Source organism: Oryctolagus cuniculus, chromosome 8 (genome assembly GCF_964237555.1).
Source record: "Oryctolagus cuniculus chromosome 8, mOryCun1.1, whole genome shotgun sequence".
In the NCBI taxonomy this organism is placed as follows: Eukaryota; Metazoa; Chordata; class Mammalia; order Lagomorpha; family Leporidae; genus Oryctolagus; species Oryctolagus cuniculus.
The window spans coordinates 16,754,862-16,768,549 of NC_091439.1; the positions used below are offsets into that span (position 1 = coordinate 16,754,862).

At 43.5% G+C, this 13,688-nt stretch overlaps 1 protein-coding gene across 5 annotated transcripts in view; it reads right to left on the minus strand.

The window, feature by feature from the left end:
* The window catches only part of ARHGAP10 (Rho GTPase activating protein 10), a 362,697-nt gene that overhangs the window by 119,066 nt on the left and 229,943 nt on the right, over positions 1 to 13,688 (minus strand). For 4 of the 5 annotated variants that reach the window (XM_051819397.2, XM_070047462.1, XM_070047463.1 and 1 more), the window contains one exon: positions 7,028 to 7,102. The exons of the other annotated variant lie outside the window; for it this stretch is intronic. In XM_051819397.2, the coding sequence (XP_051675357.2) occupies positions 7,028 to 7,102 (75 nt within the window). The remainder of the gene's footprint in view (positions 1 to 7,027; positions 7,103 to 13,688) is intronic. 5 annotated transcript variants of the gene reach the window in all.

Sequence of the window (13,688 nt, forward strand, 5' to 3'; positions counted from 1 at the left end):
AGCATGCAAGAAAGAAAACAATAATTAAAACCGAACATTCAAAGACCCTCTCGACTAGTTCACAAAGCTTCCATTTCTAAATAGCCAAACCACATATATTTAATCATATGGTTTCCTACAAAAACATTATACACAGTTTCTTCATAATGTTGTAAGTCATGCTCTAGTTCTAGACACCTCTAGCACTTTTCAGAAATCAAAGCAAAAGGATAAAGACAAGAATGGGAGTAAGAATTAGACATGGTACAGTAACTCAGCATCCACAGTTGCAATTCACATATAGCTATCATAGTCTTCATTACTATCACTATTATCATCATCATATTTGAGTGAGAGAGCAAAAGTGATAGCACAATCCCATTAGCTGGTTCAATCCGTAAGTTCCCACAAAGGCAGGGCAGGCCAGGGCCAAAGCTGCTAATTCAATCCAGGGCTCCCACATAGGTGCCAGGGTCCCAATTACTTGAGCCATTACTGTTGCCTCCCAGGGTCTGCATTAGCCAGGAAGCTGGAATCCAGAGCCAGAGCTGGGGACCAAACCCAGGCACTCCAGTGTGGAATGTGGGCATCCTAACCAGCATTGTAACCACCCACCAGGCCAAGCAAGCACCTATCCCAGCACTGCTGAAGGTACTCATCTGTGCCCCTAGCTTACAGTATGCAGCAATGTCAGGTGCTAGTGTGAAGTTTCCCTTGTTTCAACAGTATGTGTTGCTATCACATCGCTTTATGACAGAGGAAACAAAGGCTGGCACCATAAATGGCAAAATGACTCTCAGAATGGCAACAGGTCCACAGGAGAAAGGGTGATAACCTTGGGTCCCCACTTCCGAGTTATGTATTGATTGTATCACCTTCCTAAAGCTGAATGCAGGATCAACCACAACAGAACTACGGCACATAAACTGATAAAAGTCAGCATGGGTCATCTCTTACATTAACATGACAACGTATGCACTCATCCAGAAAATATTCCTTGGAAGCCTGGGTGACACTCCTGACAGTCATTCTAAACTAAAATGGTTTTCTGTGACCTAAAGGTGCTACAGGTGCACTGCTTCCACACACCCTTCCAAACAGCAGGGCAGTTCTAAATGAAAGGCAGGCCACACGCAAAACATAAATAAGTAAAACAAAAGGAGGTGGGAAGTTAGTAAATTACAGAGAAGAAAAAGTCCAGCCTGGTTGAAATGAAACGGAAGGATGGTAGCAAAGGCAAACACTCTTGAGTGTGGTGGCATCTGGGATCTCTGTGACTCTGGGCCAGGACACTCAGCAGTGGCCTGACAGACAGCGGGGAGGAGGAGGGCACCACCAGCATCACAAACCTGTGCCTGAGGCCTGCACTGGCCCAGACCAGGCACGGCACCCCAAGCAGTAAGTCTCACACTCACGCAGCTTCAAGTCCTCATCTGCACAAGGCCGATGGTACAAATGCACTCCCAGAAAACTGAGAGCATCACAGCAAACTGAGAGTGTACACAGATTTGCATCAATTATTAGAGAGAGCAGGTTATTACCACAGCTGAGTCACTAAAAAGCAAATGCGGCCGGCGCCGTGGCTCACTTGGCTAATCCTCCGCCTTGCAGCGCCGGCACACCGGGTTCTAGTCCCGGTCGGGGCGCCGGAGTCTGTCCCGGTTGCCCCTCTTCCAGGCCAGCTCTCTGCTGTGGCCAGGGAGTGCAGTGGAGGATGGCCCAAGTGCTTGGGCCCTGCACCCCATGGGAGACCAGGAGAAGCACCTGGCTCCTGCCATCGGATCAGCGCGGTGCACCGGCCGTGGCAGCCATTGGAGGGTGAACCAATGGCAAAGGAAGACCTTTCTCTCTGTCTCTCTCTCTCACTGTCCACTCTGCCTGTAAAAAAAAAAAAAAAAAAAAAAAAAGGCAAATGCATTCGGCAGTGGTACCTGCCTGAAGGAAGCAGGTGGTGAATGGGCTATGACAGTTGATACTGAGTCATCAATATAAACGTGCCTGTTTTTTCTACACTCCTATCATGCAAAAGGAAAAAAATCAGAGTTTCATGAAAAGACCCTTTCTCCCTTACTTCAGAATGATGTCTGAATTAAGGTTTAAAAAAAATCGTTTCGGGAGATTTTTTCCTCTCTTACACTGTAGTTGTCTACATAGGGAAGAAAACATCTTGTTAGTATTTCCTTTTTAAAAAGAAAAACCTGTCAAGATGGGACCATGAAGTCATGCTTGCAAAGTTTGAGGCTTGAGCTTGATGAAGGATGGATGACAACTCAATATGGGCCTCAAACTTTTTGAAAATAGAGTGAAACAGGAAGTGATGGTTATTTCACAGGCATAACACCACACATATGAAGTCAATTACTCAAAGGTCTGGAGACATTTTAAAGCCCTTCAACATTTCTTGATTACAGCAACTGACAGCAATATGCAATAAACTACAACAATGGCAATTGACACTGATTACATTTTGATCAGGTCCTACAATTCAGAACTCATTTGTTACTGAGCTTGTCAGACAAGCCACAGATACATTCAAGAAATCAAATTAAACACCCTGATTAAAGATGCAATCCTTTATAACTAGGACTAAATAGTTCTGTTCTAAAGGCTTTGCCAACCAATTACTTCTGTAACTGAATATTCTGTCTCTCATTAAATCAATTATTTAAATCTCATTTTAACATACAAGTCAAATAACATTTTCAATCAACCTGCTACCAGCAAATCACCATTTTAAAATCCAAGAGGCTTTTAAAGGAAATCTTGTATTTCCAACTTTCTACCAAAACATCATTCTGTATTTTGAAAATCATATTCTCTCTATGGAAAAATAAGCCACCCTCCTAAATTCATGGGCTGAAAAGCAGCTGTCACATCAGACACTAATGTGTCTACGTTATTAATCTTCTATTAAATGTTCGCTGTTTCCAAATAACTCAATCATCCCCAGCAGGCCTTTATAATCGGTGGATGTCCTGGGATGAGGCAGACCTCATGAACAACTTATCTAGAACTCAGATATAAAAGTATTTTTGGTGTCTCCAGTCAGAATATATGTTTTACCATAAACAAGGTAAGACTGCTGCTTCCTTTCTGATCAAGGTGCAAGACCTCAGGGATCAGTTAAAAATCTAAACGAATACGCACAGGTACAAAGACTCAACTTTTTATTTTGGTGAATGCTTGCTCTTTATAGACCCCTCGATCATTTCTGTGGAACTGGGAAGTTGCAGCTCAGCCTGAGTGCAAAGTGCCATTTCACACGGCTGGTTCAGCTCCCTCCACACTGACCCGGGGCCCACTCTACAGTGCCTGAAGAAGTACGGTGCCTGGATGGGTTTCAAAAATATGCTTTGTAGTCAAAAATCAGAATGGCTTTAGTTTACTTTCCCCTCCAATCCACGTGACAAAGCTGATCTTTAACAAATAGTTACTATTTTTACAAGAACATTCATGTACATTATTTTTATTTCTTGTTTTCTACAGTACTGTCAAATAAATACCATCATCCAGTCCTTTCAAGTTTAGAAATAACCATCGAAGTGACCAGGCCGTACAAGCTATTACTATTTTCTCTCAGTTCCCAATCCTCTGCCCTGAAGCTCTCATTACAAAGAGAGGAAGAAGGGCCGGCGCCGAGGCTCACTAGGCTAATCCTCCGCCTTGCAGCACCAGCACACCGGGTTCTAGTCCCAGTCGGGGCACCGGATTCTGTCCCGGTTGCCCCTCTTCCAGGCCAGCTCTTGGCTGTGGCCCGGGAGTGCAGTGGAGGATGGCCCAAGTGCTTGGGCCCTGCACCCCATGGGAGACCAGGAGAAGCACCTGGCTCCTGCCTTTGGATCAGCGCCATGCGCCGGCTGCAGCGCGCCAGCCACGGCGGCCATTGGAGGGTGAACCAACGGCAAAGGAAGACCTTTCTCTCTGTCTCTCTCTCTCACTGTCCACTCTGCCTGTCAAAAAAATAAAAATAAAAAAAAACAAAGAGGAAGAAGGAAGAGCACACACAACAGTTCTGATCTGCTCAGAGCCACCGTAATTCATCTTTTATACTCTCACCCGATTTGCCTAAACACTATGAACCCCCTGCAAAAACATCTCATCCTGGTATTTCTGCCTTCTCCAAATGGTGCACAATCCTATTTAAAAAAAAAAAAATCACAAAACCTTTCATCAGCCTGGCAGGTCCTGTCTTAACGACAGCAAAGGGAAAGTAAAGGAAATGACGTGCAAGTGGAAGGCAGGCAACTAACTGCTCACTTGGGCATTTTTTGTTTGCAGAAACCCAGAAGCTTGGTCCAGAGCAAGGCACAGGCACTGCTGCAAACACAGAGACCCTTGCCTTTCTGCTCCCAAGGTGGAACACGGCCCAGAAGACAAACTCTCACCACCAAGTGGCAAAGGAGCTGCCAACTCCTTCACCAGGCCTGGCCAAGTACCAAGGGGTCACTCTGCCATTGAGAGAGTTCTCTATGGTCAGTGGCCATTGCTACTTCAGGTTGGTGGGACCAAGAGAAGAAGAGGGGGCGGGAGGAGAAGGGAGAGGAAGAAGAAAGGAGAGAGGAAGACAAGGGGGAGGAGAATGGACAGAAACATTTTCCTCTACTTTGATATCAAGTACAAAGGTGAAACACACACCAGGAAAAAAAAGAAATATGCACCAGACTAAACATACATCTAGTATTTAAAGAACACTTAAAATATTTTAAATATACAACATTTTATGCCAAAATACCTATCAAAATCATCTGAAATTAAATAATCAGCTCTCAGGAACTACCGGGAACCAAGTAAATGGCAGCTCTCCTAAAAATATATATAAAGTGGTTTGGAACTTTTTCTCAGATACATAAAAATTAGATCTTTTCATTTCTACAAGAAACATGCATTACAAACAAATTATGCCTTCAAAAATTTCAAACTTGAAATAAACATTACTTTCAGTAATCATCTTCTTCATATACTGGTTTAAAAATACAAAGTTAGAAATGCGGCAGGCACAATTTTTTTTTTCTTCTCTTTAGGATATAACCTTAAAGCAACATAAAGAGTTGGGAAAAGTTGGAGGCAAAGAATATCTATGGTGCAGTATGAGGGTATTTCAAAAAGTTCATGGAAAATAGAATTGAACTGTTTTGGTGCAAAAAACATTTTTAAAATCATGCATAGTTTTTTTTACAATAAGCATTTCCATAAACTTTTGGAAATACTCCCGTAAATTAACTATTTTTCAAAACTCTAAAACCTTTTTGTTGGAAGAAGTATGAAACTATTATCATTTGCACACTTATTCGAGATCAAAGAAAAACAGTTACTTTGTGTAGTCTTCCTAAGTGAATAATTTAATAAGTAACAAATATTCTCTAACTTCTTCTATTTGCATTATTACCAAAAACATCCTATTTCCCTGCCCGTAAACGGAATGAGGTTGGGGCTCACTTGTGTCCTGGACTTGTCTACTCTGAGGCTCATGGCAAGTGAAAGCAGTTTTCCAGGTCATGAATCTTTGTGTGTTCAGGTATTTAAAAACATCTAGTAAGTGAAGGACTATCTTGGGACTCTTCCCACAAGCAGATCAAACTACCACCTGAGTTCAGCAAGGCTGATTTTGTGAGATTAAGAACAAATTTTGAGACAGATTCACACTTGGAGGTGACCACAAAAAACACCCTCGATCAAACCTGCTTTGAACGTGAACAAGAAGATAATAAAAATAATGCCAGGTCCTTCTAACCAATCCACCACCAAAATGTGCCTGCTGGCCCAAATCTCCGGCTCTGATACCGGCAGAGGCTTCCAGTTCTGTTCATTATTACACCATCTTGGAAATGAGAGAAGTGTTTCTAATTTTAAAATTAAGTAAAAACAGATGCTGTCGTCCCATTAAACTCTTCCAGCTGCTACTGAACCACTGGCAACCTGAGTCTATTTAATTTGGAGACCACTAATGGTAAGAAGGAAAATCTGACTGCCAAAACTGCACACCCAAGTTAAACTGGAGAGGCAGAAAATGAAAACAGCTCATGAAAGCCCATGTATTCTTACAAGGCTCTCCAACTGATGACGGGCAATTTTTCCTGTGGTTAATAGCTTAAAAAAAACAGGTTGCTGCTTATCAAATCCTTAGTTCAAATACAGCCAACAAGCAATCCCATCCATTACACGTCCGCTGATTTTATTCCTCTTGCTTTATGCTTCCTAAAAATGAGTCTTTGCTACAGTGCTTTACAATGCACGGGTTTCAATGCATTCACAGCACACCTGAGGGCACTGTGAATATTAATTAAAATGAGATATCAGATAAATTAACATGTAGCAAGGCCAGAATGACACACTGGTTTGATATGCAGGCCCTAAAGCCTGATGAGTTATCACCACTGCTCCCAAGGCGGCCAGCTCTGGGGAGTGGAGAAGTGGGGCGTCTTACAGGTGGCACTGCGCTGCCAGCAGTGTGCAATGCAAAAGCGCTTTGTCATTCTCATAATGTCTGGGGTAATGAAATGAATTCACTTTCTGGCTTCCTCTAGTCTGCGGTGCCAAAGAACACTGTGTTATCAGCACAGATGGAGCATGCATGGATCTGGAGGAGAGCCTGGTGCGAACTACAAACAAGCCACTGTGAATAGCAATGAAGCCCCGAGAATCAGACCCTCGCTGTCAAACCACAGTTTTGAAAGTGCCATAAAAATGAGCGAATCCCAGCGGCCTTGTCCAACCCAATGTTACTGTCAAGATTCTGGACAGGCAATTTGGTAGCCAGGCAAACCACAGAGCCCTGTGAGAGGCAAGCACAGGGAAGACACTGCCCGTTATCAGCGTTCCTTTTTTTCTCTCAGTTCCTAGTAAGGAAAGAGGTAGTAGGTATCTACGCTGTTGCAAATACTAAACCACTTCTCTGAGCCAACTGTCTCTGCCCAGGAGACAACTTCATCTAGGCAGCAGAAAAGTACGGATTCACAAGTATACCATAAGTTACTACAAAATATTAAGTTGTAAAATCAATGCACATAAACAAATAATGCATAGAAAAATGATTAGAAAAGAGGCATACCCATTAACATACTCAGAAGTCTCTGGACCTTTGAACTCACCCCCACAACTCTGTACAATCCTTGGTCATTTATACCTATTGAAAGAGAGAAAATGTTAGCAAAATACAAAAAGACCATATTTAAAGATCAGTTATCAGACATTCGAATTCAGAATCTTTGCTAACTTGCATTCCCAGGATTCCTGTTGATTATAAAAATAACATTTGAAAAAAGTGAATGTTTACTAGCTTGTTTTACCAACTTTGTATTCATGAGTGGCGGCTGGAAAGCAATCTCTCATAAAACAATGTTCCATGTCAAGAAAAACGTAGCAAGTGAACCTTAATGAAATAAGAGAGTCAAGAATCAGGGCTACACTGAAACGTATACCCAGGCAATTTGTAAAGATGTCTCACAAATTTTATCTTTACTGTGTCAACTTGTTGTTTGCATTTTTCTTGAAAAGTTTCAGCTTTAAAAAATAATACACTGATCATTAGTACATAAAAAGAAATCATGGATGATTCCTGAATACCATGGAAACTCACCCAAACACTGTATGTACAATATAAATGCAAAGTTGTTCTAGACTCTCTCTAGTGAGGAGCTCTGAAACTTTGAAGAAAGATCCCTACAAACTCAACAGCAAAATACCAAGTCAATGCATCCTCTCTCTGCAGACACGCAAGACTAAGTGAACCTGAGCACAATAGGAAAATAAAGGCCAGAAAACGCACTGTCAGATGCTGAACCGATGTCCTTCTTTGGCTTTGGGGCTGCATAAGCCAATTGAAAAGGACATCTTGGAAGCAGATAGGACACTGGGTGGCAGTAAGGTTATAGAAAAATTAAAATAAAAAAAGTCCCCTTTCTAAGTTGCATACTGTCATTCTTCCTTGCCAAAATCCACACTGCTGCTTTTTTTCTCCATTTTTGCCTTTTACTTGGATTTGCTTTAAGTGGGAGAAAGGGATAGATGAAAGCAATTGTGGCAAAATCTTGCTCACTTGAGGCGATAATGTGTAAGTTCACTATATCAATCTCTGTACTATTTTACACTTAAAAATGTTCATCGTACAAAAATGATTTCCAAAAACGTGATTCATTATCTTGACTTCAAAAGACTTGTGGCTTTCTGGCTGCATGTTTCTTTTCTGCACCAGGAATGCTACAGCCAGTAAGGACACAGGTGGCTGAGGAGGAGGGGAGGCCTCTAGCCTCCAGTGTTTCCACAACAAAAGAACACACAGCAACCAAAGGCCCATGGGATGTGCCCCAGGGGGGTTCACTTTCTCTTCACCCCCCTGCAAAGGGTGACACAAAGAATACTAGAGTCAAAAAGAATGGGATGAGTCCAGCTCAGGCACTGCAGAATAAGTGAGGAGACGGCTGTGCATCCATCTCGATGACACAATTGACATGAAGGCCCATGTCTTGTGCCCTGTGCTGTGCTGGCAGAGACAAGACAACACTAACGTACGTTATACGTGTTATGCCACGTTGAACATGTTAAAACTGCCTCCCTTCCAGTGTTCTTCTTTCTTCTCCTTTTTGCATTTTTTTTTACTCCTTACTCATTTTTTGAAGCTTCTTGAAGCTTCTTAAGTGTCCTATCCTTCCTAGGGTTATGGTCCACATCATGACCACACACACACACACACACACACACACAATCCAGGACCTCAGAATTTGACTGTATAAGGGTATTTCAAAAAGTTCACAGAAAGTGCAAGTTAAAAAATGAGTTTGTGTGGGCGTCTGGTGCAGCAGTTAATATGCCTCTTGGGGATGCCTGCACCCATGTTAGAGTGCCTGGGTTCAAGGCTCGGCTACACTTTTAATTCTAGCTTCCTGCTACTGTGCACCCCTGGGAGGTAGCAGGTGATGGCTCAAGTGCTTGGGTCTCTGCCATGCACTTAGGAGACCAAGCTCCTGACTTTGGTCTGCTCCAGTCTAAGCTGTTGTGGGCATTTGTGCAGTGACTAGCAGATGGGAGATCTGTCCCTCTCTAGCTCTGTCTCTCTCCTTCTCTTTCAAATAAAAAAAAAAAAAAACAGTAAAAACATTTTTCTCTTAGTACAAAAATTTTTCAAAATCTGTAAGTTTTTCCTAATACACATTTTCCATGAATTGAAGACCCCTTGTATCTAGAAATAAGGCCACTGAAGGAAGTAAGTGATTTAAAACAGGGTCATCGAGGTGTGCCCTAATATGATACGCCTAGTTCCCTTATAAGGCTTGTACACAGACTTGTACAAAAGGAAGACCGTGTGAAGTCACTGGAAGCCCACAGCTGGCTGTAAAACAAAGCCCCTGCCAGGACCTCAATGCTGGACTGCAAGACTTGGAAATTGTAGAAAATGCATTTCTGCTGCTTCTGTGGCTCAGCGTGATGCTCTGCCATGGCACCTCAGCAAGCTGTGCACCCACACTCTCAATTATCTCATTAGCACTCAAAGACCAGAGGAGCGAGTGCTCAGCCTTTCAGTCTCCATAAATCCACGCGGAACACCAGTGCATCACAGCAGCAGAGACACACCTTCCTGACGGGAAGCTCCCCAACTCCTAGTGGGGGCAAGACGCAGCACCGTCCTGCCACGTGTGGGGGAAAAGCAAAGCAAGAAAGCAAGGTGTCAAAAAAAAAAAAAGGGCAAGGTGCCAAGAAACACCCCAAGCAGAGCCCGTCTGCGCCTTCTCCAGGAGAAAACACCGAGTCTCATCCCTTCCAAGTCCTAGATGTCGGAAGGCCGTGTCCAGAGAGTGTAATACGCCAGAGGATTTTTTTTTTTTTTTTTTTTTTTGCAGCACTCCTCTTATTTAAGAAACCTAGAATAATCTGACCTCAGTGTTCAAGCCGAAAGGGCAAGTCATATTCTACAATCAAACAAACATGCCACTATGGAAAAGTGCCTGAAATACATGGAGAGATGAAATGCGTATATTCTCAGCAATAATCATCACTCTGAGCTGCCGGTAATTACTATCAGATAATTGATCAAGTTCAAATTCATCAACCTGAGAGGAAGAGTTAATTGCTAATGCATAATAAAAGGTGCAGGGGGGAATTAAAGCCACTCAACAGTTTTTCCTTTTTTTAATGCCATTTAAATAAACCTACAAAAGCATCTTGGAAACAGCATGTGAGATACTCAAGTCTTGTAGGATTATGTTTCTTGTCACACTATTCATAAAGGCTCTGGACTAACGCAGTGAGAATTGGAACATGCTTTGTTTCTAGGAATTGCTATGCATTTATACAAAAGAAATCCAAAATATTTAGAGAATGTACACCAAGCAACATGCCAAGTCATCTTACTGGGCTTATATCTTCTCCAGTCTGTCAAATCTCCCTCAGTGCCAAAGCCATCACCCTTTCTAATCACCAAGTATTAGAAATTCATAGTTATCTTTGACTTTTCCCTGTCACTTTCTAAATTCAACAGGTCTGTGTCTACTCTTGATGCAAACTTCAGACCAATCTCTGCCTTCGCAACAGTCTTGAAGTTTATGCACACACATTTATGAAGGAATCCCTACACAGACACACACACAACCATAATCTGTTCTGAACATCATCATGTTTATTTTCTCTTTTTATTTTTCTAACCACTTCTCTTACCTAAGGTTTCTCCATCCCCATGTTAGAGCAAGCCATCATATCAGTGGTTGGCATTGTGGTACCACAGGTGAAGCTAATGTAGGTGCTTCCCTATGATTACACGGCATATTTGTGTACCCTAATCAAAGGCAATTCTTGTTTTACAAAGGAAACCAAGTAAAGCAGTACTCTTTGGGGCCAACATTGTGGAACATCAGGTTAAGCCGCCACCTGCGATGCCAACATCCAATTTGGGCGCTGGTTCAAGTCCCAGCTGCTACACCTTCAATTCAGCTCCCTGGTGATGCACCTGTGAAAGCAGCAGAAGATGGCCCAAGTCTTTAGGGCTCTGCTATCCATGTGGGAGACCAGGAAGAAGCTCCTGGTTTCCAATCAGTCCAGGCCCAGGCCCAGCCACTGTGGCCATTTGGGGTATGAATCAGAGGATGGAAGATCTAGCACTCTGTCCTTTCTCTCTCTCTCTGTAAACTCTGCCTTTCAAGTAAATAAAATAAACCTTTTAAAAACATAAACAAAGAAAAGCAGTACCTGTCACCCCTACATTCAGAACTCAAGCAACAGCAGCAGTAACTCCTGGCTCTCACACAGACTATGTTAATGACCCACAAATATAAGCTCTGTACCTAATCCGTAACACTCAGCTTGAGAATTTTACTGAAAACTGGGCAGCACTTTACTGTTCAATAATAATACTCACAATGACTTACAAAATGGAAATATTTCTTTCTGCTAAACAAAACTATTTTTTTTTAAAAAAAAAGGTATGTTTTAATTTCTATTAACTAAGAAAGGAAGAGAGCAGAGAGGCAGGAGAAAAAGAAGAAAGGGAGGAACAAAAGGAAAGGAGAAAGAGAGGAGAAAGAAGAAACAGAGACAGACAGGAGGCACCAAGCAAAGGAGAAAGGGGATGGGTTAAGAAGGTGCTTCAGGGCCAGCGCTGTGGCATAGTGGGTAAAGGTGCCACCTGCAGTGCTGGCATCCCATATGGGTGCCGGTTGAAGTCCCTCCTGCTCCACTTCCTATCCAGCTCTCTGCTGTGGCCTGAGAAAGCAGTGGAAGATGGCCAAGTCCTTGGGCCCCTGCACCCATGTGGGAGACCCAGAAGAAGCTCCATGGTCCTGATTGGCAGAGCTCCAGCCATTGTGGCCATCTGGGAATGAACCAGAGGATGGAAGACCTCTCTCTCCCTCCCCCTCCCTCTGTCTTTCAGTCTCTCTGTAACTCTGCCTTCAAATAAATAAATAAGTAATTTTTTTGGAGGGGGGGCAGAGTTAGTGCGAGAGAGAGACACAGAGAGAAAGGTCTTCCTTCCGTTGGTTCACCCCCCAAATGGCCACTATGGCCAGCATTGTGCCAATCTGAAGCCAGGAGCCAGATGCTTCTTCCTGGTCTCCCAAGCAGGTGCGGGCGCCCAAGCACTTGGGCCATCCTCCACTGCCCTCCCGGGCCACAGCAAAGAGCTGGACTGGAAGAGGAGCAACCGGGACTGGTACCCGATGCCCCAACCGGGACTAGAACTCGGGGTGCCAGCACCACAGGCAGAGGATTAGCCAGGTGAGCCACAGCACCGGCCAATAAGTAAATTTTTTAAAAAAAGAAAAAAAAGAAGAAGGTGCTTCATGCAAGTTGAGTCTTGACTGCTGCACTTCCTCTCCAGCTCCCTAGTAATGTGCCTAGGAAAGTAGTGGAAGATGACCCAAGTACTTGGGCCCAGCCACCCATGTGGGAGACCAGAATTCAGTTCCAGGCTTCTGATTCAGCCTGGCCCAGCTCCTGATGTGGCCATTTGGGGAATGAAAAATCTTTTTTTTTTTTTTTTTTTTTGTTTTTAAATTTATCTGAAAGGCAGAGTTACAGAGAGGAAGAGGAAGAGAGACAGAGAGAGAGAGAAAGGTTTTCCATCTGCTGGTTCACTCCCCAAATAGCAGCAATGGCCAGAGCTGAGCCAGCCAGGGGCCTGGAGCTTCCTCTGGGTCTCTCACATGGGTGCAGGGGCCCAAGGGCTTGGGTCATCCTCTGCTGCTTTCCTAGGCACATTAGCAGGGAGCTGGATTGGAAGTGGAGCAGCTGGGATTTGAACCAGTGCCCATATGGGATGCCGACAATGTAGGCAGTGGCTTTACCCACTACACCATGGTGCCAGCCCCAAGATCTATCTTTCTCTGTCTCTCCTTCTCTCTCTCCCTCTGCCTCTCAAATCAATCAATTTGGAGAGGGGGACCAAGCTATCATATCAAGTGCACATTTCCCAGTCTTCACAAGTGCATGACGCATAAACACACACATGCACCTGTCAGGGCCCCACCTTGTCTATCTGCAGCTGTTGTTGCATATTCAACTCAGAGCAGAATGCCGACTGTCACCCACCAACGACCACGTCCCTGCCATGCTCCGTGAGGATGTTCAGGCTGAAGTGTCCCCTGACAGGAACGTTCTTCCCCTTGTCGTCACAAATGGACTCACCTGTCACATAGTTGCTCATCACATATGTGCCAGGTGCTGTTCCAGCTGCCCAAGACTCAGCACTGAAACCTTGCAAGCCCCACCTTTTCTGTCACCAGCCTGTGGCAACACCTCCCTTTACTAAACAAGTAAGTCCATGCAGTTTAACACTTGATTACACTTTGAAACAAGCCCACGATCTCTTCATCAGAATTCCCCGGAAGACTGAATGGCTGACCTGACACCAGCTTAGTTAAGTCTGGATTTTTGCCACTCAATGTGAATGTTTATTTCACCTTGCTGAAAGGAATTTCCCATACCAAATCTGTAGAGATGTTATTCACAAGTACTTCAAAAAGTTTGTGGAAAATGGAAGTTAAAGATGTTTATTTTAGTGAAAACTTGGAAATCCACGCACATGAATTGTCTTCAGAAGTGTTTGGGAAATGTGTATTATGAAAAAGCATGCATGGATTTCAAAAATTGGGGGCACCTAACTAAATTTACCTTTTTAAAAAGATTTATTTGAGAGAGAAAGAAAAAGACATACACAGATAGCTAAAATGCCTGTAAGTGAGGCTCAGAGCCAGGGGCTAAGAGACAGAAACCCAGCAGTTGCA